General features: G+C 38.6%; 6 protein-coding genes across 6 annotated transcripts; 4 read left to right on the forward strand and 2 right to left on the reverse strand.

Annotated features, from left to right (window-relative positions):
• Positions 1-3: 3 nt before the first annotated feature.
• On the reverse strand, positions 4-3,235 carry LOC148088916 (uncharacterized). Its single transcript, XM_087801235.1, has 3 exons — positions 2,867-3,235; positions 1,637-1,758; positions 4-1,136 (listed from the first exon to the last, which is right to left on the reverse strand). The coding sequence occupies exons 1-3, from the start codon at positions 3,132-3,134 to the stop codon at positions 255-257; spliced, it is 1,272 nt and encodes a 423-aa protein (XP_087657361.1). The 5' UTR covers positions 3,135-3,235; the 3' UTR covers positions 4-254.
• A 287-nt stretch (positions 3,236-3,522) lies between these two features.
• chchd10 (coiled-coil-helix-coiled-coil-helix domain containing 10) lies at positions 3,523-5,641 on the forward strand. The gene is made up of 4 exons (XM_087801247.1): positions 3,523-3,665; positions 4,732-4,960; positions 5,070-5,211; positions 5,524-5,641. The coding sequence occupies exons 1-4, from the start codon at positions 3,625-3,627 to the stop codon at positions 5,541-5,543; spliced, it is 432 nt and encodes a 143-aa protein (XP_087657373.1). The 5' UTR covers positions 3,523-3,624; the 3' UTR covers positions 5,544-5,641.
• A 676-nt stretch (positions 5,642-6,317) lies between these two features.
• On the forward strand, positions 6,318-10,410 carry ddt (D-dopachrome tautomerase). Its single transcript, XM_087782831.1, has 3 exons — positions 6,318-6,461; positions 7,513-7,688; positions 9,829-10,410. Exons 1-3 carry the CDS (start codon positions 6,354-6,356, stop codon positions 9,899-9,901), a joined length of 357 nt encoding a protein of 118 aa, XP_087638957.1. The 5' UTR covers positions 6,318-6,353; the 3' UTR covers positions 9,902-10,410.
• Positions 10,411-10,994: 584 nt separating this feature from the next.
• gstt1b (glutathione S-transferase theta 1b) lies at positions 10,995-15,242 on the forward strand. Its single transcript, XM_087801260.1, has 5 exons — positions 10,995-11,132; positions 12,621-12,708; positions 12,784-12,934; positions 13,915-14,091; positions 14,860-15,242. The coding sequence occupies exons 1-5, from the start codon at positions 11,027-11,029 to the stop codon at positions 15,055-15,057; spliced, it is 720 nt and encodes a 239-aa protein (XP_087657386.1). The 5' UTR covers positions 10,995-11,026; the 3' UTR covers positions 15,058-15,242.
• Positions 15,243-18,162: 2,920 nt separating this feature from the next.
• On the reverse strand, positions 18,163-19,350 carry LOC148088920 (early activation antigen CD69-like). Its single transcript, XM_087780462.1, has 6 exons — positions 19,236-19,350; positions 19,127-19,168; positions 18,716-18,807; positions 18,508-18,633; positions 18,347-18,440; positions 18,163-18,246 (listed from the first exon to the last, which is right to left on the reverse strand). The coding sequence occupies exons 1-6, from the start codon at positions 19,348-19,350 to the stop codon at positions 18,170-18,172; spliced, it is 546 nt and encodes a 181-aa protein (XP_087636588.1). The 3' UTR covers positions 18,163-18,169.
• Positions 19,351-22,926: 3,576 nt separating this feature from the next.
• Positions 22,927-24,258, forward strand: LOC148088921 (uncharacterized). Its single transcript, XM_087781561.1, has 7 exons — positions 22,927-22,962; positions 23,115-23,156; positions 23,224-23,265; positions 23,552-23,643; positions 23,726-23,851; positions 23,919-24,012; positions 24,113-24,258. Exons 1-7 carry the CDS (start codon positions 22,927-22,929, stop codon positions 24,161-24,163), a joined length of 483 nt encoding a protein of 160 aa, XP_087637687.1. The 3' UTR covers positions 24,164-24,258.
• Positions 24,259-27,744: the final 3,486 nt, after the last annotated feature.

Raw genomic sequence — 27,744 nt, forward strand, 5'->3', positions numbered from 1 at the left:
TTACTTTCTCTTGTTCCTTTATTTGTTGACTGGTTAAGAGGAAAAACGCAACAAATAACTGGTTAGAGTGAAAAAAACCCCACATACATTACAGCAGTAAACTCTTAGTCACAAATATTTAATTAAATAAATAAATAAACAAAAATGTCTAAAATACAAAACTATATTTGTTGCTCTTTGACATGGATTTCACAGTTGTATTAAATATTTGACTAACATAAAGAGTATTTTTTCGACTCTCTTTCGTCGGCGTCTCAGGGCAGATGTCTCTGAGTGGGATGTTGGATCTTGAGGTGCCTCCTGAGGTTGCTCGGGTGAGAGAAGCGTCTTCCACACACGGCGCAGCTGAACGGCCTCGCGCCGGTGTGAACGTTGTGGTGCATGTCCAGCTGGCTCTGGCACACGAAGCTCTTGCTGCACACCAGACACGTGTACGGCTTCTGCCGTGTGTGCCGGCTCAGGTGCTTGTGAAGGTCCGAATCCAGCAAGAAGCACTTCCTGCAAATTGGACAGCTGAACGTCTTCTCCGCGTCACCTGTCTGGGAGTTCGTCTGGTTAGAATTGTGTCCGGGTTGTTCTCCAGGGAAGAGCGATCTGTCGGCTCGAGGGATCGCGTCCGTGAAGACACGACTACTCGTGGTTGTTGAGAGACTGTAAGTTGCTGGTGAATCCTGATGTGTAGACCTGGACCTTGCAACAGACCACAGCGAGGCTCCGTTGGTTTGACCTGGACTCTCTCCGTCTGCGACCTTTGACCCACTGTCCCTCCTCTGCTTGTCCGATGAAGGGTACTCGTCGATAACGATCACATCCGACACGATGTTACTGCTTCCGGTCTCCGAGTCTCTGAAGCAGCTCTCGCTCCTCCCACAACCACTCTCTACGAAGTCGTGGTTTGAAACTCTGCTGGGGTCACTTTCTGAGATCTTGTCCACAAAGTCAGAGTCACTGACCTCCATGTCGAGTCGAGGTGGGGTCGGCTGCACATGGTTCTGTGGGGGGGTTGCAGTGACAGTGGGAGAAGCTTCTAACATGGAGCTGATGTCGGGGGCCACCTCTGTATTGGTGGAGCCGTGCTGTGATGCTCCCTCCACCTTTACAATACATATTTCCTGTTCTTCCTCTGCATCTGGTGCCTATAGACACAAACACTTTGTTAAAGATCAATGTGTTGATTTGAGTCCATCTTAAATTGACCTCTGACCTGTAATCTACCATCACTGTCTGTTTGTACAAAACTCTCTTTTCATTGAAATATTGACATTAGAAAATAATCTTAAGCTCCGCCCACTGAAAACACTTTGTTTTTCTGGAAATTAAATCTTCTTTAACATAATCACACCAACTCTGTTGCGATTGGTCAAACTTCAAGGTTTGTCACCACAAGTCATAAATCCGCAAAGTATCCACCTCCAATGGAGGGGCCATATTACGTCATAATGGACTCTGCTCTCGTAACCTCTTGCTCGCTGAGATTTCAGACGGGGGAGAACTTTATAAAGTAATAATTTCAAAACATGGTCATGATGAGGGACTTACTGCATCTTGGAGACTTCAACATTTGAAACAAAGTTTGGTTTTCACATGAGTTGACTTTAAAAATGAAGGATGTGTGTTATAATTACTTTTGGCGTACCTCTGTTTTGGTTGTAGTAACAACCTCCTGGTCTGGATCCTGGTCCAGAACGATTGGTACGGGTTTTTGAACGGATTGTCGCACACGGTTGAGGAATCGGGTCCTTCCATGGAAAGGGGAACCTGGAAAAAATATTTCAAATGTGATGAGAAAATAGATGCAGCAGACGCCAACAACAGGGTAATAAGTACTGCGAGTTACTAAAGTTCATGTTTCATATCCTTAAGGTACAATTTGTCCAATTAGGCTTCTGTGTGTACATATACAAAACAGAGAACACACAACAGTTTTTGTAAGAGCGCTTTCTATAGTTAGTCAACATTAGAGCTCTTAGATTGTTTGTTTAGTTGTTAATAGGGAAGGTTTTGTACCAGACTTTTGACTCTTGATATCAGTTCACTGTTCACCCCTGTTCAACTGTGTTTGCGTAGTTTTCGTCACCACTGTACACAAACGCTGATGACGTATAACACGTGTCCTAGTTTTTCAAGAATATCGACATTTTCAGATTTGATCAAGTTCACGCGCCACAAACCACCGAACACATTTTTCCAAGTTTTCACTCGACAAAACATCTTAAGTATCATTTTCATTGGAATTCCTATAATAATAATAATACGTTACACCCTGATCCGGGAAAGGCGCTTTACACATAAAACTTTCATTTATCAGCGAGTCCCTAAAATATCTTGATCAATAATTGATAAATTCCAACATCGTTCTTTTTCCGAGTCCGACCAGCCAAGTTTAGTAAAACTTAACTTATTCCATGAATTGAATCAAATAAAAATACACTGTCACTGTGATTAGTTTCCATTGCTGTATATGTAAACAACTTAAGACTTGTTTTTCGATCTGGGCTTTTTTTTTTCTATGCATATTTTGAGAGACACATTTTCTCATTTGCTGTTAATTCATTGAATAAAGACGATTAACATTATTATTACATAATAAAACCTCTTCCAGTTTCTTTGTTTAGAAATCTATCAATTGATACCAACCTTTTTATGACATTTTGAAACATAAAGGTCACTCCTAATATATTGAACTCTATTGAGTTAGTTTGACCAGAAATGATTGCATTTTCACCTTATGTTAATGATCCACAACTTTCTTAATAATAACCAAAGTAAAAATATACTTAAATCAGTGGATCATCTTTACAAGACGTGTCTCTAACACTATTGGTTTGTAATAGAAGTTTAATCTTTTTTAAATGGTGACACATACCTACACGAACACCTGGGAAACGACCGTGTATTGACCCTTCAGCTCGGTATCTGGCCACCTGCAGCTCCAGGAGTTTATTCTTCCTCCGCAGACCCTCGTTCTCCCTGCGGCTCTGCGTCACCTCCAGCTGCAGCCCCGACCAGCCGTCGTCCAGCAGCCGGCAGATCTCTGCCACCGCCGCGTTGGCGAGCACCTCCATGATGGAGGCGACCTGCGAGTGCAGGTCCGTGTTCGACATCATCACCGCCGCCGTCGTCCTTCTCAACATGTCGAGGGGTTTTCTGTATCAACACCACTGACAACAACCATTCCTCGCGAACCTTCTTTTTAATGGAGCATTTGTACGTTCAGGCGCTTTGTTTGCGTCACACTTTGTTTTGTCCCGAGTTGTCTCGTCGCATGTGTGACGTCATTTGACCAAAAGCATGCGCACATCGTTTTCTAATATTAGTGGTTCAGGATGGATAATTTTTTTCCTCAACGTGTTTGTTTTCGAAAAAAAAAGACTTTATCGAATTTAAAACCGCGCGATAGATAAAGAATAATTCCAAAAAAAGAAATACTTGACGAGAAGTACCGAGTAGCGCCCAGTAAGCGGCAGCAGAGAGGATATCCACCGTATTCTCGCGAGAGTTGTTTCTTAAGCGTGTGTTCTGTGAAGGTGACACAAGCGTGTTGTTCTGTACTGTCCGCCGGTGTTAACTTAACTTGTCGAGAAGTTTTTTTTTAAAAGTTACAGATCAGTAAGAGTGAAGAAGATGGCAAGGGGAAGCCGCAGTCGTCCTTCAGCCCCCGCCAGGTGAGAAACTTTAACACTTGTTCACGTAACGGGGTCACATTAAATAACCCATAAGTCTTATTTTAAATATTTAAAAATCACAAACGCATATCCTTATAAATGAAATATCTAAATATATTTTTTTCTTTATGCTTCTTTATTTTCTCTTCTGTTTTTAACTCTTAATGAATTAGAAACGACTAAGCCATTATTTTATATAAAAATTACGTGGTCGTCTTTAAATTCAAAATAATTCCCTAAAAAAAATAAAATTACACAATCAATTAGATAAAGAAAACCAACAATCAGTCATTTGACAATCAAAATTATGTGTTTCATCCATATGGAAAAAAAAGAGTGGTCGAATAAATAAGAAAATAAATAAATATTATACATCCAACACTGGTGGTGAGCAGAGATAAAAAGAGAACTTTTATTATAAGTGTGTACATGTATAACAAACCTTTAACTATTATACATTAAAACTGTGGTGATAAGCATCACTCAGGTATAAAAAGAACACGTTTTCATAATTTATTTGCCTTTTAATGATTTTTGTAGTCTCTTGCTTCTTGTCAGTGTCATTACATTTTTAGTGTAAAAGAAAAAGGAAAAAAATTAAGTTTTATTAAAATAAAATGAGCTCAGGAACCTTCAGAAAACCTCTCATAATGATGCATTCGTCAGGATTTCTTTCAAGTGTTGGTTCAAAGTGCTTCCTCTGTTAGTTTCCAATGTTTAATATTTACTCCACATCTCAGCTTCCGAGATAATAATAGGGTTAATATTTACTCCACATTAATCCACTTTGAATTCAGAGTACTTCCAAATGTGACTTGACTGGCAGGTTTATCAATAAGACGAGGTGTCTTGTTTTACCTACAAATATAATGTCACATTTAAATTACTTACTTTGTGTTACAACTCTGATTTCATTACACTAAACAAAGCTGATGTAATAAGGACAGACCATTTTCAACCTGATTAGATGATTTACAAACCATTTACAAACACTGAATTAAAGTTATATATTTATTTATCAATAAAGAACCTGTGTATAATGCACTGTTGGACACTCTTTCTGCAGCCCAGCTCCAGCTCAGGCTCCAGCCCATGCAGCGGCCCCTGCACCCCCTCCCCCAGCATCCCTCGCCCCGGCTGCAGCTCCCTCACAAGGACCCGGCCTCATGGCCCAGATGGCTACCACGGTTGCAGGTGTGGCAGTGGGCTCTGCTGTGGGCCACGTGGTCGGGGGTGCGCTCACCGGGGCGTTCAGTGGAGGAAGCAGCTCGGAGGCAGCCAAACCTGCGTCCCAGGTACGAACATCCCTGACCTTAAACGACGACTGTTAGACGTTTATATATCGAAACAAATGCTTTATGTACATTCACGAGTGAAAACTTCTGGCTCATCCTTTTATCGTAGGAGCCTCCACGTCCCGCGGCGGCCCAGCCCGGTCCATGTCACTTTGAGGTCAAACAGTTCCTGGACTGTGCCGTCAACCAGAGAGACCTGACTCTATGTGAAGGCTTCAGTGAGCTGGTCAAACAGTGCAAATCCTCGCATGGTGAGTTATTTAATTGAAGATTTCAGGTATTGGTTAATGATTCTCCCAAAAACACATGTGAAACAATCGTGAGTGTGTGTTTCCTGTCATTGTATTTCTATATAAGATACTGTTTTTGTCGATCAGAATTGTTATCTGTTACACCTCATAACTGAAGCTTATTTTTCACATTTTTTTAAATAGCTTTTACTCTTGTGTGTACCTGTCACAAATTTTAGATTTTTGTTTTCTTAATCTGGAGCCAAACACTATATTTTGATTCTTACTTGTGGTTTAATGTTTAAAATACTAATAGGTGGTTTTTTTGTGTAGGATTGACATCCCTGGTGTGAAGGATCATCTTTAAACAAGACCACACATAAGTGCCTAATACAGAGTCTGAGATTCTACGAGTGTTTTAATAAAATAAAATAAATTGATTCTACATGAATGGACTTCTATTTGTTTGATTAAAAATCACTAAAGCAGTTTTCTTTTGGGTTCCATGAGGTTCATGTGATTTACTGGACATCACAAGGTGTGTTTGTTGTGCATAACTGCATTAAGAAACAACAGTATTTTAACAACATCAACTTTAAAATATTCTGTAGTCCACTGTATCCTCTCGGTCACTGCAGGATTTCAATGTTCCTACAGCTGCGCAGGACCTAATAACTGCTGCCATCTAGCGGCCGGAAGTTTAATGGCAAGCCAAACATGAACAGCGTTAATATTTGCATGTTCATTGTAAATAAAAAGTATAATCATTTATTCTGCACAACTTTATTGAACGATGAACCGTAAAAAAAACAGGACAATAAATGTTTCTTTATGTTGTATTAGTATCTTAGGTTGTGTTTATGTGTACTTTTTGATCAAGCCTCAGTTGTTCACATAAGTTGTTTTTGGTGGTGGGATATAACAAGGTGAAAACCGCAAACGCAACTGCTCAATCTGCAATTCTGGTCTCATAATTAAATGATATGTTTTAAGTTTACTAGCCACAGAAATGATTAAGTACAACCGGAAGTTGAAAACCTTTTGAGTCGAATCCTAACACGGCTGGATTGCGACTTTATTTTGAAAAGCCAAACCGGTAGTAATGATCAGTCGAGCTTCACGTCACTCGTCGCTGACACCGAAAACAGTTACTCTGAGAAAAGATGCCTTTCGTCGAGCTTCTCAGCAACCTTCCTTCCAGCCGCTTCTCCGAGGACTTCACTCGGCAGCTCGCCTCCTGCGTCGCCCTTTCTCTGGGGAAACCTGAGGAGGTGAGTGTTTGTTCAGCGGATCCATGTTTGTTCTGCAGCCGCTCAGAGTTCACTGGAGTTCTGCACACTGTACAGTGTTAATGTACATTCCTGCTGACAAACACCATTCACGTGAATCCACTCCGTTATTAAATATAGGAAAGTTACAGCTATATTAATAAACCTTTGAAATATCATGAAGAATTTTGACATGTGTTTTTAATTTGAGGTCAACAGGTACGCTATTTTGAAATATATTTTTGTAATTCTAACATCTTTGGTTTCTTCTCACTTGATCATAAAGTTTCTTCTTTCAATTTTTTTTTTCACCAATCTATTTGTATTTTAAATGGTTATTTTAATATTTTCAACTGTAAGAATTAAAAATAGCGTCTTATAATTTATTTAATTATTCAACCGGATTCTCTATTAATGACCAACACAAACGTCCTACAAAGATCGTTTCTTATTTAGAGTTGAATAGATCAATCTTCCTGTGTCTAATTTACTATAAATTAAATTAGAGATGTGTGCAACATTATAGATAGCTGAAAACAACTTTTTTTTAAATCATGATGACGGTGAAGCACTGCTTAAATTCGAGAACACAATCAATTTGTATTATATATAATAATATTATTTAAGTTTCCAAAAAAATGCCACTCATCAGTGTTGGTTGTTTCTTAAATTAAAAGATGATGACGATCTTTCATCTGAGAAAACTTGTCAAACTCCAATGTTAATATCCAGCTGATAAAAACAAATTTAATTTAATTAATTATTATTATAAGTTATTATTTTATAATCCACAATGTGTATTTATATAAAATATTCGTAGATTTTCTCTCTATAACAAATTCTGTTCACAATTATTTATAGCCTGTTCCACAGCGCCATCTGCTGGCAGCTCGGCACCACTTGCCCCTAATGTAGAGACGCCACTGATATTATAGCGATACGTGATGCAGTATTTTTTATACACAGTATCTGATGGTTAACATTTCAGGTGATGATATTTTGCGACCACAAAGAAGGACCAACAGTATGTCCTCAGCATGTGTTTGTTTCCCAGCGGATGAACGTGGTTGTGAAGCCGGGGGTGCTGATGCTGGTCGCTGGCTCCAGCTCTCCGTGCGTGATGCTGTCCGTGTCCGCCATCGGTGCCACCGACACCGCGGACAAGAACAAGGAACACAGTTCCAAGATCTTTCCCTTTCTGACCCGAGAACTGGACCTGTCAGATGACCGGTGAGTTTGGATACTCCCACGATGTTAGACTAGTCAATAAGCGACAATGTTGTGTTTATCGAAGAACAGCGTGAGCCTAATATCTTGAACTAATATTTATTCTAATTATTTTGTGTCACTACTTACATTGTATATGCATTTAGTTGTTTAAGGTTTTATGACACAGATTAGAAAACTAAATTAAAAAGGAAATTAACTGTCCGCTTTTTTCATCCCATCTCTACAGATCTTTGTGTTCAGTTAAAAATATTACACACATTTCTAGTAAACAAAGAGACACACAGTTATACTATAGTTAAGGTTTGGGAGTCACCGAAAAACGACATTATTTCTTTTACGGTTTATATTTTTTTTAAGTGTGTAAAGTTGTTTTAAATTAACATACACATATTTACAGCCATTGTTCATTTTTGTGTTGCAATTTTCAGCAGCTAGACGGCTGTAGCTTAAGGAACAATGGAATCCTGTGAGAACGATGACTGTGGACGAGAGGATACAGTCAACTTGGGCAGCTATTAAAGCTGATGATTGGACATAATGGGTTTTTTGGGCTCATTTGAAAATAAGTACTGATAACTATAGAAGGCAGTGAAGAGAGTGAGAGAGAGTTTGAGAAACATTAAGTGTAGAAAATAATACTATCTTATCATGCTTGTTAAAAAACAAAAGTAGCTTAGATTTTTTAGCGCAGTTAAGTAAAATAATGAGGACTGTTATTTTTGGTCAAATACTTTTTGCTGTTTGTGTAATAATTTGCTGTGTCTAATTGGAAAAAAAAACAAATTCCCGGAGGAGACCTCCTGAGGGATCAATAAAGTTCTACCTAACCGAACCTAAATATCTCCATTGTGATGCGTGGTAGTGTTACCAGCCTTTCGCGATGATGTCATAACAGAACTGATTAGTCGGCAGATTTTTTTGACATCCATAGAATCTCTAAGTCATAAGTAGCGTTGTAGCTTTACACTAATCTCACTATTAAATAAAATATATTGAAATACTGAAAGCCAAAATATGTCTAAAAATCAACTTTTAAAACCGCTAGAGTCGATTGTATCCTTTCGTCCTCAGTGATTGCAGGGATCTTGCGTAATGACTGCGGCCTCAATCTTTTTTTTCTCACACCCATATTCATAACTCTTAAGACCGTTATCTTCTCAAACCTTATCTGGAATTGTGATATGAGAATATATTGTAACACATAGTGCTGACAACTTTATTCGCAGATTGAATTTTTTCAAAAGTACACTACACTTGATAGAGACTCAACCCATTTCCTCCTGTCTTTCAATTTTCCTCTTCTCAGTAACGCAAGGACAAAACTTAGCTTTAAGGGTTCAGACCAGAGTTATTAGGGGTGAAAGAAAATATGAATACACCTAAATATCGTGATTTTTTTTCAATGATACCGTATTGATATTAAACTGCACTGTATTCGTTTTTTATTTATTAGTTCATTTCACTTTTTTTGATCACATTTTATTTTTTTATTCAAGTTCTTTTATGATTCATATTTCAATATGGTGTGTAACAATATTTGAACAAAATGTTAAAAGCATGCAACGTGTTGCATCAAACATCCGGCAGCTAGAGGGCAGCAGTCATTCCGTCTTCCGCTACTGATGGATCAGCTATTAAAGCTGATGTTTTGACATATTTTGTTTTCAATACAATTTAAAGCAGTTACGACTCTTGCAACATCAGAGTGAAGTACTCGACAATACCACAAACATGTCCTTGGTCCTACAGTATAGCAATTATATTGTATCATTACCCCTGTATAATAAATGGTTTTGCCAGATTCTTGATTCCCCTCTTTAAGGTTTTAAACTGGTAAACAAAAACAGTAGTTTATCATCAACTAACAAATGATGTACTTGTTTAAAACTTTCAGCAGCAGTATCTGTGTTAAGACTCCATAAATCTGATGGTAATATGAATATCCAAGTTTAGTTTTGATCAGAATAACATGGAAAACTGAGTCAGTGCCTTGTTTAAGGACCGGTGGAGAGGTTTATAATTGATATTTAAAACATTGTATAGAAATCTACTAAATGATTAAATCTCTGTCAAGTTTTATTTCTATGACACACTTTCCGGTTTCCAGTCACAGTCTTACTCGGCTGTCTTGTCTTCACAGAATCGTGATCCAGTTTCACGCCCTGCAGCCCCATCAGGTCGGGAAGAACGGGACCGTGATGAGCTTCCTGTGAGCCGAGAGTGTTTCCCGGCGGTTTTCATCCCAGAGAGTTAATGACATGAAGAGATGTAGTCGTGACTCGGATGATGATCATTCTCTCTCAGCTGACTCGTCATCTGACTCCATGTGGTCTTGAATGAATGCTTATGATAATGTGTAGCTGTGTAATGGAATTATACTTCAAATAAGTATACCATTCATACATTTTTTACAAAATGTTTTTAACGGGCGGAAGAATATGAAAGGACAACATTGTTGTTGATTTATTAAAAACATGGAAACAAAATGTCAATTTCTCCTGCAGAACAAAGCGAAAAGCACACAACATCTAATAACTAAATGAATTGTTTTGCAACTTTTTAGTTTTTAATTTCTGTTTTTAAGATTGTTATATGAATAGAAATAACATAAAATAGACTTTATTGCAATAAACATAACAATCACACCTTATCACAATCACTTATTAACAATCCTCTCTCTTTGCGCTTGATGGATCTACTGACTCCTTCAAGAAACATCTTAAGACGTTTTTATTTGTTCAGGCTTTTCCTTGATTTTCTGGAACTCCTGTTATGTTCTCAGATTTATCTTGACCTTTAAATTATATACTTTATTGAATATTGTTTTGATTGATTAAGCGCTTTGTCAGCCTGGTCTGGAAAAACGCTATATAAATAAAAATGACTTGCTTACTTAAAATGAGGTTGAGTTTAATTAAACAATACATGCATTACTTAAAAAAAAAAAAAAAAGGATTTAAAGATCGTGATGATAAAGTAAGTAAGTAATTTATATTTATAAAGCGCTTTTCCAGACCAGGGTCACAAAGCGCTTAATCAATCAAAACAATTCTCAATAAAAGATATACTTAAAGGAAACTCGATTCATAATTTCTGTTGCTTTTCATGTTTGGAACATCTAGTAAAAAATACTTCTCACTTACTATATAGACTATTATATAAAAAACTACAGGTAATCATTCCTCAAGGTGAAGAAGTCTCGCACCACGTGACCTGGCGCGGTGGGCGTGCATCAGAAGAGTAGGAGGGGCCCCTCGTAGAGAGAAAACCTCGTTCCTCTATAAACCAGATCTCGGACCATCGGACTCTTGCAGTCGCGACTTCTGAAGTCCTGAACCATGGAGCTGTACTTGGACCTCTTCTCCCAGCCGTGTCGCTCCGTCTTCATCTTCGCCAAGAAGAACAACATTCCCTTCGAATTCAAGCATGTGTCTCTGATGGTTGGTGAGTGTTTGATGGATCCTCTGTGTAGAATTAACTTCTAAAAGTACTTTAGTTTAAATAGTCGCGACAGCGTCATGGCTTCAATAAAAGTTTTATATAACAGACCGTTCCTACATTTATTGTGTTTAAAGTCCGCCGATGATGGAGCTCAGGTTGTTAAACTAACGCATGAAACTGTGATAAAAATCTGCGATTAGCCCTGAAGTAGTGCATTAGTTTTCTAATCGATATCCTCTTCAGTTTGAGCCGCTGCCCCACGAGAACATGAATCGTCCACCACTTTTCTAAAGAGCCATTGTGTTTCCATTATTTCCCACCAGGATCAAGTTGTTGTTGTTTTGCAGCTCTGGGTGGAACCGTGTTCTTTAGGCAGAAAACGATAAAAAAAAGTTTTAAAAAGTGTTTTATTTTAACATGATATAAAACTGTTCAAAGTTTGTTACACATTCTCAGAATTCCAAAACGACGTTATGTTAAAATTTTACTGGAGTTCAAGTTGATTTTTTTTTTCCAAGACACACAAGCACACGCACACAGACACACAAAACGCTAATAAAATAATATAATCAAATATAATACATTTTTGGGTCTCTAAAAATATAAACTTATGTAATATACAGAGAATATTTTTGGAATTCGTATTGGAAAAAAAATAAACCATTTTTTATTTTATTTTTTTAGAATAATATGATTTATTGACAAGAAAGTTTGGACATGACGCCATACATGCATTTGAACGCTAATAAAAAGTACATTCTATTGATTTTTCCAGGATTCCAAATAAATATCTGTTTATTTAAAATGGTATTTATCAATTATACTTGAAACTAATTTTATTAGATTTGTTCTACAGTGTTGATCCTTTAACACATGACATACAATATATGAATGCGCGACTAATGTCAAAACTACCCTGACTCACATGTTTCAAATGTTGAAGTCTTTCTCTCCAAGATGCAGTAAGTCTCTCATCAAGACCATGTTTACAACTTACTACTTTATAAAGTTCTCACCCGTCTGAAATCTGGGTGAACTAGAGGTTACGAGAGTCCATTGAGACGTAATAAAAGCTTCAGTCCTCCTCTAGCCAGCTGTAATCACGCCCGCTTTGCTTATACAATGAGTCTCTTGGAGGTTGACACCAAGCCTCAACGTTTGACCTGGACAGCAGAGTGGGTGTGGTTACTTTGAAAGATTTATTACCCAGAAATACAATGCGTTTTCAGTGGGTGGGGCTTAAAGTCATTTTCTAATGTCCAAGGTCAATTTAAGAGACACTTAAATCAACGCTTCAAGTTAGTTTGTGTTGTTTACACTTTAAAAAAAATGGTATATCATTTGAATTCCCAATTAATTCTCAGCAACTATGTGATCAGTTCGATTTAAATGTTGAGTAGTTTGAGAGTGCTGGTTTTAATTTAAAATAAAGTAAAAACATGTATTATTAAAACACGAGATGTCGATAATAATATTTAATTAATTTGTCAGGTGAGCAGTACGGTGAGGAGTTCGGCAAAGTCAACCCGATTCGTAAAGCTCCCGCCCTGAAAGACGGAGACTTCTGTTTGGCCGAAAGGTGATCACGTCGTACGCTAACTGTTAAATCTGGGATGTGTTTCTGATGACCTTCCATGTGTTATTTCCCCTCCAGCATTGCTATTATGCAGTATCTGGCGGAGAAGTGCAAGACTCCTGACCACTGGTACCCAGCTGACCTCCAGAAACGAGCTCGAGTCAATGAGTACTTGTCTTGGCAGCACATGGCCATACGCTGGCACGGGTCCAGAGTGTTCTGGCTGAGGGTAATGAATAATATTACTGCTTTTTAAAAAACACATTCCTTCCTCTTCTACCATGTATCGATGTACTATGCATTATCACACAACTAGATAGTATACAAACATTTTGTCAAGTTTGCCAACATTGTTTTCACCTGGTCTGATAATACACTGTTTATAGTTATTGCAATTAAAACTAGAAAAATATCCACTTTTAACAAAGTAAATAAGTAAGTAAAGGTTTTTTGTTAAGTGACTTTCTAGACCAGGGTCACAAAGGGCTATAACAATCAAAAATAATTTACAGCTAAAGTACATGCTTTAAATAAGACAAAAACAGTAAAATTTAGGGAAGGGCACGAATAAAAATGTCTTCAGATGTTTCTTGAAGGAGTCAGTAGATCATCAAACACAGAGGGAGAGGAAGATCGTTCCAAAGCTTAGGAGCAACAGCCTGGAAGGATTTCTCTCCTCTGGTCCTGAACCGTGTTCAGGAACCATCAGTAAATTCTGATCCACAGACTTCAGAGCCCGAGCTGGGGTGTAAGGCTGGATCAGATCACTGATGGAAGGTCTGACCATAAATAGATCTGAAAGTAAGAACCAGAATTTTAAAGTCGTTCCTGAAAGAAACTGGCAGCCAGTGAAGATATTTAAGGATAAGGGAAATGTGAGTTCTTATAATAATAATAATAGCTAATAACAAAAGAGACGAGAGAAAAAGAAAATAAGTCCTAAAAATGGAAGACTAACAAGTACCTGCCTTTTTTTTAAATATAAAAAAAACCCATGTTTTATTGACAATACAGTTTCGACATGACACCATACATACATTTTCAGTAACTGTATTTAATTGAAAAAACAAAATACATTTATTTATTTGCATAATTGTAATTGTGGTTTTCCATAGAATGGTACTTTGTTGAACGTTATAATCGCTATGATCATCGTCGTAAGAATGGTTTAGGATTCAAAGTCCAACTTTGTGTGTTTCTGGGATGTAGGTCTTGATTCCCAAAGTGCTGGGAATAAGTATCCCGCAGGACAAGATGGACGCCGCCATGGAGGACCTGAACAACTCCCTCCAGCTCATCGAGGAGAAGTTCTTGCAGGACCGACCCTTCATCGCAGGAGATCAAATCTCTTTGGCCGATCTGGTCGCGATCGTGGAAGTGATGCAGGTGAGACGTTCGATTGAATTCTCGAGCAATGCATGTCGACGTACATTATTCAGTCGTATAAAAGCATTGAGACCACACATACTCCTGCCAAGAGCTAATTTCTCATGAAATGATACAACAAAGACGATTCCATGATTAAAAAATGACTCACAACAAAAACTTGCATCTTAACCAGTAAAACACGAACGGGTCGTTCATAAAACATCCCTGAATATTAAAACTACCAATTATAAAATGCATTAGACAATAACATGGAGGTTAAGTTAAAGTTTGATAGTAGGCGGTGTCATAAAAGCCAATTGAAAAAAAACAACATTATTATTTAAAACATCCATATTTCTGTAACAATATAAAATATTTTATCTTTTGAAGTAAAATAAATGAGTTGACTGATGACTAGTGACGAAACTTAACGGAGCATCATTTTCAAAGTTCACTAGATGGCGCTCTTGGCTTCAAAATGAAAGCAGGTTTTATTGAAGTAGGTTATCAAAGACTAAAGTACTGGTCAATACAGTTGCTACTTCTTGGCAGAATTAATTCTAATCATGATGGAAATTATTCTTCGATAGATTTTATTTGGTTATACTAAAGTATTTATTAGTGTTGTTTTGTTAAACTTCAGAGCTAACTTTTTTGGGACAGCGTACGCTAGCTATCGTAAAACAAACGTCAGCAGAACAGAAGGAAACAAACATCCTCGGTCTGCAGTAACTTTCACCCACAGACCTTGTGATAAAGAGTCCAACTCGTGTGTTTGCTCGACAGCCCGTCGGCGCTGGCCTGGACGTGTTTGAAAGTCGGCCAAAGCTGAGCGCCTGGAAGGACAGAGTTCAGGCGGCGCTCGGGAAGGAGCTCTTCGACGAGGCCCACGAGGCCATCCTGGGGGCCCAGGAGAAGGTGGGCCAGATGGACGGCAGCAAGATGCAGGCCCTCAAACCCAAGATCCTGAGACTCTTCCTGTGAAGCGCCGCACACTGGGACACCAGATAATTTCTGTCCAAAGTCAACGCCCAAGAATGTGTGTTGTAACGGGAACTCAAAGACCACTGAGTTGTGTATCTGTTGTGTAACCTTGTGTAAATGTAATCGGAGAACACTCTGTCCTTGTTTTAATAATTGCAGAGTTGAAACATGAAAAAATATCCAGAGGTCCGTCTCTTCATTCCTAAACTCTTAATGTTTACTTTGGTTATGAGGATCTCTGCAGAGCAGCAGAAATGAAATGGTGTTTGTTTTACTTTCCACTACAGGATAAACATGACAGTGCAGGAATTATTCATTTTAGGTAAAACTCTTTCAGAACAAGTGAAGACGGCTGGAGTAAACTCCAAGACAATTGGAATCCTGGACTTTTGCTAAAAGACAGGGACAGCTACGAAAAAGCCAAAAGGTTACTTCACTCATGTTTGGATCAGGGCTGGGTCTAGACAGGCATGTATGAGGGGGCAGCCACAAATCTTGAGGGGGCATTGTGCTGTTACTTACTTACTTACATGTAAGTTTGAGGGGGCACAACATTTATTTGAGGGGGCCAGGCCCCCTCTTGCCCTGCCTAGACCAGGCCCTGGTTTGGATGCAACAGCAGGTGGATTCCAGCGCCAGATTTTTTAGTTGTAATGAACTTATGAAGCTTCATGAAGCATCGTCCTCTTTCCCGCTAGATGGCACTCTTAGCTGTATAATCAAACCTCCCATCACTTTAAAGCCGAGAGCGCCACCTACTCATCTCTGAATGCGTCATAAGCCAAACATTCCAATTTTTGGGAGGCGTGTACAAATCATGTCCTGGGGACCATTTGTGACCCTTGAGCAGTTTTCATGTGGCCCGCGAGGTCCATTATCTAGTGATGTGCTGTGTCTCAAATCGCATACTTCTCTTGCACTGGTGGTTAGTACGCATCAGGATAGTGTACGTACTAACTAGTCTCAAATCAAACACTGCAGGAAATAACGCGACAGCTTCTTCTTCTACTACTATTTAACGATGATTTCAACCGGCTGTAGGAACACTATCGACACCTGCTGGCAGCACGTTTTGTTTGGATCAAAAAATATGAGAAACTAAATATTGATGAGATATTTACTCCGGTATCAGCACCGAAGACGTTTCATCCTTCTACTGCTGGATGAAAATGCACCTGTAAGTATATATATATATATATATATATATATATATATATATATACAGTGGGGCAAAAAAGTATTTAGTCAGCCACCAATTGTGCAAGTTCTCCAACTTAAAATAGAAAATCCAGGAATTCACATTGTAGGATTTTTAAAGAATTTATTTGTAAATTATGGTGGAAAATACTGTAAGTATTTGGTCAATAACAAAAATTCAACTCAATACTTTGTAATATAACCTTTGTTGGCAATAAAAGAGGTCAAACGATTACTATAGGTCTTTACCAGGTTTGCACACAGTAGCTGGTATTTTGGCCCATTCCTCCATGCAGATCTTCTCGAGAGCAGTGATGTTTTGGGGCTGTCGCCGAGCAACACAGACTTTCAACTCCCTCCACAGATTTTCTATGGGGTTGAGGTCTGGAGACTGGCTAGGCCACTCCAGGACTGTGACTCCAGGACTCCAAATGTGAGTTCTTCTATTAGAGCGGCTCAGAATTCTCGCTGCAGAGTTTTGTATCAACTGCAGGGGAGACGGCTACTGAAGAAGTGAGCAGAAGGGCGCACATTGGCACAGTGGTTAGCGTGATAGCTCACGGCAAGAATGTTGCTGGTTCACTTCCAGGTCTGGAGAGAGCCAACTTGTGACCTTTCTCTGTGGAGTTTGTTCTCCTCATGTTACATGGGTAATCTCCGGGTACTCTGGTTTCATCACACAGTTCAAAAACATAGAAAGGTTGATTGGGAATTTTGGGAAATTTTCTATAGATATGAGTGTGAGTGCGTCCTGTGGCATCTTTTCCAGGGTGTCTCCCACCTCCCACTTGTAGAATCTGGGATAGGATCCAACCCCCGTAACCCCCATAAGGGAATAAGCGGCAAAGAAGATGAATGAATGAAAGAATTTAAAAGTGTTTTATGACAAAACTCGGAAGCCTTTGTTTAAACTAGCTGTTCATCAAACTCTGAAGTGGCTTCACAACAGTCTCGGATAACAAAGAACATTATTCTGGGAAATGATAATAATTCTTAAAATCATCTAAATATTACACAGAAATATTAATGTGTTGTAGGCACACAATAAGCAACACAATACAAGTGTAATCAGTGAATGGCCTTGACATTCCTTTACACATGAAACCTGGAGCTCATCAGAAGACGTTTGGTGTCCAGTTTCATTTCTGACTGAAACACAGTTTTCAAGGTTAAAATCTCAGTGAGCCGGTAAATTTCCCTTCTTCAAGTCAGTCCCATAAAAATATATTATGAATTTTGTTATCTGTGTCCGTTTTAGGTTGAGTTGTTTATTATAAATATGTTTTATACAATGATCTTTACTTATTAATGTTGTATCGCCAATTATTGTTATTCTTTTCTAAGAATTATCTAGTATAACATAGAAGATTGTGTCATGTTTATAAAGTGCCTTTATTTATAGTGTGTATACTTTTTTGTTTCTCTTTATTCATTTACACATTTTACATTGACAGCTATCAAAAGAAGGTGAATTAAGAATCCTGCCTGGTCTGTTTTTATGAATGCACTATAATTGTTTTTTTTATCTTAAAACCGCGAAAATAGGGTATATAAATAAAAATGGTGTCTTTTTTTGGACAAATATAATTACTTTTTGAAGGTATTTTTCAGTAGACTCAAGCTTCTTACTGAAATTCGAAAAGAATTTTGGCGCCATCTGCTGGATATCGTTATATATATTTTTCATTTTAACGTTTTTTGTTACTAGCGGCTACGGGTGAAGCACAGGCCAGGACCAAATGATATAAAAAAAACACTTGAACAAAAATGGAAACATTTCACTCTGTACAATGATTTATTTCACAATAATACACTTTTTCCACAAATTCAGATTAGTCTTTTGTGAAGGAAAGTCAACATACAAAATATAAAAATATTACAATCTGAGAGTAAAAACAAAGCGTCTTTTGGACACTCAACAATTGTCTCTATCAAGGCGCCTCACACAGATGAACCCCAACCTTTTCTCACAGATCTGGCTGGACCAGCCGCCTGCACACAGAGAGAACGACGTTGAAGTCACGAGAAATATTTCAAAACCTTCACTCACTTGTGCTTTGGGTTCAATATTGCAGTCAGAAATCAAACCTACTGTTGGCGTTGAGGTGAAGACAGGGGTTGGCAGGAGTTCTTTCCCATGGATTTGTGAAGAAGTTGAAGGGAGTGTTGTCAATCCACCTCCAACCCTGGACACACACATGAACACATTCAGCTCTTCATCCTCAGAAACACACTCGGCCACATCAGACTCACTTGAAAGAAGAATCCTCCGATCCAGGCTTCAGAGTGTCCTGCTTGTGTGGTGAGACGCTGCAGGAAGTTATAGTCCACCTGCTCGTGCACAGCAGGCAGGTTCGCCCCGAGACTGTCGCATCGAGCCTGCAAGTAACACAGCCACATGCTCTGAGTTCTGGGAGCAGCTGTCAATCACTCGAGTGTCTCGTGAAAGCCACTGGTTTACCTCAGCACTGGCCCAGGTCCTGCGGAGAGTCTCGAAGCGGTAGCAGCGGTCATCGTATCCAACCCAACCAGAAGGACACCTGTAAAAATGTCCTGCAGGGAGACATGGGTGTGATCAGTCATGATGAAGCTTCATGAAGCCTCAGGTTCAAAGCTCAGTAGTTTAAATAGTGCCATCTAGTGGGCGCTTCATGAAGCTTCATCATCAGCGGTCAGCCCGGTCAGTGATATTTGTCTACATGGATGTTCCAGTTTAAACCCTTTCATCGATATCGTGTTGAAAGTTTTACATGAAGATCAACATTCACTAAATCATCTAAACACTGAATATATCTGGAGATACAATAATGTTCAGAAGCTTCTACTCTTCGACTGATTGAATCAGAGGATGCAGGAATGTTGGAGAATTTACCTTTAACAGAATCCTCCGCAGCAACATCTTCAGCTGCTGGCACTGGAACAACAGAGAAAACTAGTTAGCTACGTTAGCTCCACGACAACTAGTTGATCATTGAACTCACGCTGGTTTTCTTCTTGCAGATCTGGAAGTGCAGCAGGTGCAGCTGAAATGACCACAGAGACGTTTTTATTACTCAGGTTTCCTGTCAAAGAGGTTTTTTTCCGATATCTCGCCATCTTTAAAAACTTTTTTTCCACCTATTTTCTTCATCAAATTCTTTGGAAGTTTGGAAAAGTCAAGGGTCAACTTGCCTGCGATGGGTTGAGGCGGTGCAGCGTCTGCAGCATCTTGAACAGCTAAAACTATCAAGATGAAACAAAATGGTGAGTGTGGAGCTGGAAAGGTAAGTGTTATGAACTCACCTTCTTCAGCAGTGATGCTGGGAACCCCACAGAGGAGGACCAGGAGGAGAAGACTCTTCATGATGAGCAGCAGATGAGATGTTGAAGTTTGAAGATCAGAGGAGCGATGAAGTGATGATGGAAGACTGAGCGGCTCTTTATATACTCGACCAAACACTTTTACGACGTTCACTTATCAGCGAGAAATATTTTACCTTCTATTTTGACCCAGACACACACTCACACTAGACAAGCCCTGATCTGACCTTATTAGACACGTGTCATGTGTTTTGACACATTTAATTGTGTCAAAGTCTAAAGATCATTAAACTGCTGCTAATGATGCTGATGAAGCATCTACAGTGAAGTGTGTTCTTAGCATGGGGTCATGTTGGTTTTAACACTTATTTCTAAAAGATAGCTCGATATTCTGTGGTTAGAAAGACGCCTTCAAATAAAATATACCCTAATTATTATTATTATCTTAATTTGTGACTTTATTTTTGCCCTTCACTTCCTTATGATGCCGCTGATGCTGATCAATAAAGATTTCAATACTGCTGATCGTGTCTTTTTAAAGGCTACACTAATGTAATATATTTACCTAATATGACAACTTAGATGAAGCACATTAAAGGCAGTGAAAGTAGAGCCTTGACATGGTGAAGAGAAAATACTTGATGAACAAAATGAGGATAAAACAAATGTAAGTAAAAATATAAACAAGAGTAACTACACCATGACTCTACAGACATGAATAAAAAGTTGAATGCATTTTATTTTATTTTATATTTATACATATAACCTTTGGCTCAAATAATCAGTTAAAATAGTTTGAAGGAGTAGAAATCACATCAGCAGACAAAAAATACACACCCTAAGCTAATTTGCCGATCATGTGTTAATATATCGTCACTTCCCGGCAGGATTATTGCAACTCTCTCCTTTTCGGCCTCCCTCACAAATACCTCCATAGACTTCAATTGGTCCAGAATTCAGCTGCCCGCATCATAACCTGAACCCCCTCCATTCACCACATCACTCCTGTCCTTCACCAGCTCCACTGGCTCCCGGTTCAGTTCCGCATCCGGTTTAAAGTCCTCCTGTTTACTTTCAAAGCCATCCATAACCTCGCCCCCCCATATCTGTCTGATCTCCTCCATGTTCCCACTCCCTCCCGCTCTCTTAGATCCTCATCGTCCATACACCTGTCTGAGCATTCAGCCGCTCTGCTCCCCGTCTCTGGAATTCCCTACCACCCCAACTCAGAAACATTGACTCATTCCCCCATTTCAAATCTCAACTCAAAACACATCTGTTTAAAACTGCTTATTCCATTTGATGCTATTCCTCTACCCTTGTCTGCTACTTTTTATGTTATACATATTTGATTGTTGTGTTTTAAAATGTTTTATGTATGTAACCTATGTATGGCGACCTTGAGTGTCAAGAAAGGCGCCTTTAAATAAAATGCATTATTATTATTACTATTATATTTACAAAACCCACTGAATTTATACTGAGTCAAGTGACTGTAGCTGGAGGCCAGAAGAAGATGTTTTCAGGTGGCATCTAACCATCATTGGGTGTTTCGACCCTGAACCACAAACCCTCCAGTTAGTGGGTCTGGCAGTGATGACCAGTTGGTACCCATCCCCTAGTAACTCCTTCGTCCTACTCCAGACTAACGGTAATCTTACGAGGAATTTGAAGTGCAGGGCAGTTTTACACACGTGAGGGCTGATATAAAATTGTAACAGCAGATAAGTAGGTCAGTAAGTGACCCAATAACCTTTCCTACAAAGAAGTTTTTCTTCCCGAGGGCGGCTTGTATGGTCACCACATGTTAGTAAGTAAGTGAAGGTTATTTGTAGAGTGACTTTCTAGACCAGGGTCACAAAGCGCTTTAACAATCAAAAACAATACACAGACAAAAAAATATACTTTAAAAGATCAAGCCACATAAGACAAACACAGGAGAGTTTTCCTAGAAAATCATGGAAAAGCCCAAATAAAAATGTCTTAAGATGTTTCTTGAAGGAGTCAGTAGATCATCAAACACAGAGGGAGAGGAAGATTGTTCCAAAGCTTAGGAGCAACAGCCTGAAAAGATTTCTCTCCTCTGGTCCTGAACCGTGTGCGTGGAACCATAAGTAGATTCTGATCTACAGACCTCAGAGCCCGAGCTGGGGTGTAAGTCTGGATCAGATCACTGGTGGAAGGTCTGACCATGAATAGATCTGAAAGTAAGAACCAGAATTTTAAAGTTGATCCTGAAAGAAACTGGCAGCCAGTGAAGAGATTTAAGGATCGGAGAAATGTGAGTTATTCTACTAGAGTGGCTCAAAGTTCTTGATTAACTTCCTGGCTGAAAAATTGACATACTTTCTGAAGATTCCAGGAAGAGAACAAACATAATAAGAGCTATTTGTGTTTTATTGGCAATGCAAGGACACTTTCCTACCAGTGGAGGGAGCCAGAGACAAATGCGTTCAATCTTCAACAATTGTGATAAAAAATTTGTCTGCTGACATATTTTCACACATGTGAGACTAAGTATTAATTAATCAAGTTTCATAAATGGTGTTCATAAACACACCAAAACACACACACACCCCTTTATTACTGCTAATCTCTATTTCTCTACTACAGAATAATTTTTTTCCCAAGATTTGTTCATCAAGTATTTTATCTTCACCATGTCAAGGCTCGACTGTCACTGCCTATACTGTGCTTCATCTAAGTTGTCATATTAGGTGAATATTACATCAGTGTGGCCTTTAAGAAGACACGATCAGCAGTATTGAAACTTTATTGATCAGCATCAGCGGCATCATAAGGAAGCAAAGGGCAAAAATAAAGTTACAAATTAAGATAATAATAATAATTAGGGTATATTTTATTTGAAGGCGTCTTTCTAACCACAGAATATCGAGCTATCTTTTGGAAATAAGTGTTAAAACCAACATGACCCCATGCTAAGAACACACTTCACTGTAGATGCTTCATCAGCATCATTAGCAGCAGTTTAATGATCTTTAGACTTTGACACAATTAAATGTGTCAAAACACATGACACGTGTCTAATAAGGTCAGATCAGGGCTTGTCTAGTGTGAGTGTGTGTCTGGGTCAAAATAAAAAGTCAAATATTTCTCGCTGATAAGTGAGCGTCGTAAAAGTATTTGGTCGAGTATATAAAGAGCCGCTCAGTCTTCCATCGTCACTTCATCGCTCCTCTGATCTTCAAACATCAACATCTCATCTGCTGCTCATCATGAAGAGTCTTCTCCTCCTGGTCCTCCTCTGTGGGGTTCCCAGCATCACTGCTGAAGAAGGTGAGTTCATAACACTTACCTTTCCAGCTCCACACTCACCATTTTGTTTCATCTTGATAGTTTTAGCTGTTCAAGATGCTGCAGACGCTGCACCGCCTCAACCCATCGCAGGCAAGTTGACCCTTGACTTTTCCAAACTTCCACAGAATTTGATGAAGAAAATAGGTGGAAAAAAAGTTTTGAAAGATGGCGAGATATCGGAAAAACACTCTTTGACAGGAAAAGAAACCTGAGTAATAAAAACATCTCTGTGGTCATTTCAGCTGCAGCTGCTGCACTTCCAGATCTGCAAGAAGAAAATCAGCGTGAGTTCAATGATCAACTAGTTGTCGTGGAGCTAACGTAGCTAACTAGTTCTCTCTGTTGTTCCAGTGCCAGCAGCTGAAGATGTTGCTGCGGAGGATTCTGTTAAAGGTAAATATTCACCACGTTCCTGCATCCTCTGATTCAAACAGTTGAAGAGTAGAAGCTTCTGAACATTATTGTATCTCCAGATATATTCAGTGTTTAGATGATCATGTAATACTTTCAACACGATATCGATGAAAGGGTTTGAACTGGAACATCCATGTAGAAGCTTCATGAAGCGTCCACTAGATGGCACTATTTAAACAAACCTCCCCTTCTTTTACTACTGAGCTTTGAACCTGAGGCTTCATGAAGCTTCATCATGACTGATCACACCCATGTCTCCCTGCAGGACATTTTTACAGGTGTCCTTCTGGTTGGGTTGGATACGATGACCGCTGCTACCGCTTCGAGACTCTCCGCAGGACCTGGGCCAGTGCTGAGGTAAACCAGTGGCTTTCACGAGACACTCGAGTGATTGACAGCTGCTCCCAGAACTCAGAGCATGTGGCTGTGTTACTTGCAGGCTCGATGCGACAGTCTCGGGGCGAACCTGCCTGCTGTGCACGAGCAGGTGGACTATAACTTCCTGCAGCGTCTCACCACACAAGCAGGACACTCTGAAGCCTGGATCGGAGGATTCTTCTTTCAAGTGAGTCTGATGTGGCCGAGTGTGTTTCTGAGGATGAAGAGCTGAATGTGTTCATGTGTGTGTCCAGGGTTGGAGGTGGATTGACAACACTCCCTTCAACTTCTTCACAAATCCATGGGAAAGAACTCCTGCCAACCCCTGTCTTCACCTCAACGCCAACAGTAGGTTTGATTTCTGACTGCAATATTGAACCCAAAGCACAAGTGAGTGAAGGTTTTGAAATATTTCTCGTGACTTCAACGTCGTTCTCTCTGTGTGCAGGCGGCTGGTCCAGCCAGATCTGTGAGAAAAGGTTGGGGTTCATCTGTGTGAGGCGCCTTGATAGAGACAATTGTTGAGTGTCCAAAAGACACTTTGTTTTTACTGTCAGATTGTAATATTTTTATATTTTGTATGTTTTCCATCACCAAAAAAAAAAATCTGTATTTGGGGAAAAAGGTGTATTACTGTCAAATAAATCATTGTACAGAATGAAATGTTTCCAATTTTTTTCAAGTGTTATTTGTTATCATTTGGTCTTGACCTGTGCTTATGAGCCCCTTTATTTCAAGGTTCATGGTCTACACCAGTCTTGACTATAGTATTAAAACATTTTCATTCAAGTTATGGTAAATATTTGAACAAAATCAAAGCCTGAAAATAAGACAATATTTTCACTCAACTTGGACCTACTCATTAAAAAAAAAAAGAAAGAATTTCAAAGGGCCAAAAAAGCCAACGATTAATATAACAGCCTCCAGTAGATGGCGCTGGAATTCTATTTAATCTCGCCCGTGAATCCCTAAAGTATCACAGTCTTTTTTTGCTGTTACTGGTTTGTGCCAGTCATGTCGTGAATTTTGACTCAGTGGTTGTTTTTCTATGTTAGCTGTGTTAGCATTTTAGCATGGTGATAAAAACACAAGAAAATCTGTTTGTGTTCAGTGGGATGTTGAGATCAGAAACTATTGATACACAGGTCATACGAGTTTGGGTAAAGAAAGGATGAAACAAAAGAGACAAAATATAAGAGTCGCTAAATTTAAAGGTTGTCGTAAAAAACTTCTAAGCTTTAAGGTGTGTCCCTCTGACTGTGTTTCTATAACTTTATTTTTTCTGTTGGAAAATAGTCACGAACAGTTATGATTCTGTGTTTGTAGAACCGTTCACACTGATAAACTTTATTGGCATTGATTCACGTCAGTGATGTGCTGTGAGGTTCATGGTTGGTGAGGCACCGGCTCCTTTAGTGTCACATTTACAAGTGTATAAACTCAAAAGAGAAACTTATTTAATTCAACAGCAATCTTCAAACACACATGCACACACACACACACACACACACACACACACACACACACACACACACACACACACACACACACACACACACACACACACACACACACACACACACACACACACACACACACACGCATAGTCTTGGGTGACGATTTCTATGATTTTATTCATCTGTCCCCTTTATGCAAGTTACAACACACATCTGTCATCTTCGACAAAATCATATGATTAAGATAGTTAAAAATAAAAAAATAAAAAAAGATTTAATTAATTATTTTCATTTTTACTTTCAAAATTCTACATTGAGTTTATGTCATATTTTGTGGGATGTTAGTCTATATCCTCTAGATCTATAGCAGTCATCGATTGTGGATGAATATTGATTTATAGCTTTATATTTGACACTGACATAAGAGTCATAGCTGAAATATTATGTTTTAATTATAATTGTATTTAAAATTCTATATTCAAACGCTTGAAACCATATTTAATAATCTGAGACCTTTCAATTGGCTCAAAATCTAAATTAGTATTAAACAATCAATAGATATAGAAAACAAATTATGAACTGATAAATAATTATCAGAAAATTAAAGGCTTAGCAAGCGTGGATTTAAACAGTATAGAGTACGACCGTGATAATAAAGGATTACAAGGAAGACGCACCTGATTTAATCAGAATCAGAATCAGAATCCTTTATTTGTCCCGCGAGGGGAAATTCGGTTCAACAACAGCCAGAGTAATATACCAAGAAAATAAAACACCCAGAAATAAAAAAATAATAATAATAAAAAGAAAAAGAAAGAAAATCTAAATAGAATAGAAAATAAATCTGCACTATATTATATATTCACAATCATATTTACAAAAATAACAAGAAAGGTGTAGTTAAATGTTAATGCTCTTAATTTGAAAGCCGATTGTTATTTCCTCTTACTGAGGGGAAGTTGACCCACCTATAAACACTAATATGAGAAATTGTTCCCAAAAAAACCCAAATAAGTTTGTGCTGTCAGCCTAAATCTCTCATGGCGAGGCTACAATACAATATGGTTGTCAGAGACGTGCAGTTTGGAGGTATTTAGATGATTTTAAGTGTCTTTTGGATGAAGATGAAGACGAATACAACTGATTTCTAGTCCCTATATTACAATGAACAAACATTTTTGTCTATGACTCTAAAGAGGAACAGATTACTCAACAATTTATTGTATATTAACTGCAGTTTGTCCTGATGAACGGACTCATGTTTTTTTTTTTCTCTTTTCTTATGTAAAGCACTATTTGACTCTGAAATGTTATTTAAGGTTGTATATGAATATACATCATAAAGATTCTATCATTATTATTATCATTTAAACAATGCAGAAAACTAAATAATAGCTCATTCAGAATGAAATGATTTGCTATTAAACTTAACCTTATTTATAATAATGAACATGTTTGTAAGTGACTGACTTGCTTAAAATATTAAATATTTTGTATGTACGCTGAAAGAAATTGTATTTTCAACAGGTCTAGATTTTTTTTCACAAATTTGAAATAACATTTTTGAACAAACTAAAGTAAAATTCTCTAATGTTGTTGTGAGCTGTTCCTTTAAGACTGTGACAGGTGAGGGAGGGGGAGTCAGAGTTCTGATGACCGTGAGAAAAAGAAATAATGTTATATCAGCGAAGTTACGTCTTACACTAACAGTTTCTGTTGAATGAAAAGGAAAACTGAAGGATAGAGCTGCTCGTTTTTCATCCATTATTGGAGAAACGCGTCATAACATTTAAATTAAATACCCATATTTATACCAATACTTATTTTCATAAACCTCAGTGAGCCGCGGGTTGCAGACCCCTGGTATAGGCAGATACATTTACTGCCACAAAGAGCCCCCACAATACTGTAGAACCTGTTTCCCAGATATAAACAACTGACTCATGGACAATCAATTATTGATGCCAACATAGTGAAATGCTTCATGAAGCATCGTCCCTATTTTCAGAACCCACTAGAGGGCACTCTTGGTTGAGGGCATCATAGCTCAGATGGTAAAATGATTGACTCTGGGCCTGAGGAGTTGCGGGTTCAATCCCAGCTCCGGATGAGATGTGTTCTTGTGTTCCTGAGCAACACACTTTACCCTGATTGGTCCTGATGGTTGAGCTGGCGCATTGCGTCGCAGCCTACTCCCATCACTGTGTGATTGTGTTTGTGAATGGACGTAACTTAGTGTAAAGCGCGTTGGCCGCTGACTTGATTTACCATTTACCACAATCGTACACTGTGAGGTACTATTTTATTGAAATCTTCCAAAATATTTTAAGATAAGAGTGTCAACCACTGAGTCTCGAGAAGGATGCTTCGTGAAGCTTTATCAATAATAATTCAATACGTTTTCATCCTCCCCTTGAAAGCAATTACCATGTTCCTTCACCCCAAAATAAAATATGGATTAATGTAACTGCAAATCCTTGACGATGAAGTCTTCCATCTTTTTTTAGTACAGTCCACTCAAAAGAAGTATTTTGTCCCAATTGAAATATTGTGACAATGACTGACACCTGGTGCTTACTGCTAATGATGATGATGAGTATTATTGTGTTGATTCTTTTTTACG

The sequence above is a fragment of the Callionymus lyra genome, chromosome 1 (assembly GCF_982586985.1).
Source record: "Callionymus lyra chromosome 1, fCalLyr1.hap1.1, whole genome shotgun sequence".
Taxonomy (NCBI): domain Eukaryota; kingdom Metazoa; phylum Chordata; class Actinopteri; order Syngnathiformes; family Callionymidae; genus Callionymus; species Callionymus lyra.

Bases quoted from the DNA above. Each gene is read 5' to 3' on its own strand.
- LOC148088916 (XM_087801235.1), bottom strand. From the start codon at position 3,134: ATGTTGAGAAGGACGACGGCGGCGGTGATGATGTCGAACACGGACCTG. The intron at 1,759-2,866 runs GTATGTGTCACC...TATTTTTTCCAG, and splicing joins TTTCCCAGGTGTTCGTGTAG to GTTCCCCTTTCCATGGAAGG. The intron at 1,137-1,636 runs GTACGCCAAAAG...TTGTGTCTATAG, and splicing joins TTACTACAACCAAAACAGAG to GCACCAGATGCAGAGGAAGA.
- chchd10 (XM_087801247.1), top strand. From the start codon at position 3,625: ATGGCAAGGGGAAGCCGCAGTCGTCCTTCAGCCCCCGCCAG. The intron at 3,666-4,731 runs GTGAGAAACTTT...CTCTTTCTGCAG, and splicing joins CGTCCTTCAGCCCCCGCCAG to CCCAGCTCCAGCTCAGGCTC. The intron at 5,212-5,523 runs GTGAGTTATTTA...TTTTTTGTGTAG, and splicing joins ACAGTGCAAATCCTCGCATG to GATTGACATCCCTGGTGTGA.
- ddt (XM_087782831.1), top strand. From the start codon at position 6,354: ATGCCTTTCGTCGAGCTTCTCAGCAACCTTCCTTCCAGCCGCTTCTCC. The intron at 6,462-7,512 runs GTGAGTGTTTGT...TTTGTTTCCCAG, and splicing joins CTCTGGGGAAACCTGAGGAG to CGGATGAACGTGGTTGTGAA. The intron at 7,689-9,828 runs GTGAGTTTGGAT...TTGTCTTCACAG, and splicing joins CTGGACCTGTCAGATGACCG to AATCGTGATCCAGTTTCACG.
- gstt1b (XM_087801260.1), top strand. From the start codon at position 11,027: ATGGAGCTGTACTTGGACCTCTTCTCCCAGCCGTGTCGCTCCGTCTTC. The intron at 11,133-12,620 runs GTGAGTGTTTGA...TTAATTTGTCAG, and splicing joins GCATGTGTCTCTGATGGTTG to GTGAGCAGTACGGTGAGGAG. The intron at 14,092-14,859 runs GTGAGACGTTCG...TTTGCTCGACAG, and splicing joins CGATCGTGGAAGTGATGCAG to CCCGTCGGCGCTGGCCTGGA.
- LOC148088920 (XM_087780462.1), bottom strand. From the start codon at position 19,350: ATGGCGAGATATCGGAAAAAAACCTCTTTGACAGGAAACCTGAGTAAT. The intron at 18,808-19,126 runs GTAAATTCTCCA...GTCTCCCTGCAG, and splicing joins TGCGGAGGATTCTGTTAAAG to GACATTTTTACAGGTGTCCT. The intron at 18,634-18,715 runs GTAAACCAGTGG...TGTTACTTGCAG, and splicing joins GGACCTGGGCCAGTGCTGAG to GCTCGATGCGACAGTCTCGG.
- LOC148088921 (XM_087781561.1), top strand. From the start codon at position 22,927: ATGCTGCAGACGCTGCACCGCCTCAACCCATCGCAG. The intron at 23,266-23,551 runs GTAAATATTCAC...GTCTCCCTGCAG, and splicing joins TGCGGAGGATTCTGTTAAAG to GACATTTTTACAGGTGTCCT. The intron at 23,644-23,725 runs GTAAACCAGTGG...TGTTACTTGCAG, and splicing joins GGACCTGGGCCAGTGCTGAG to GCTCGATGCGACAGTCTCGG.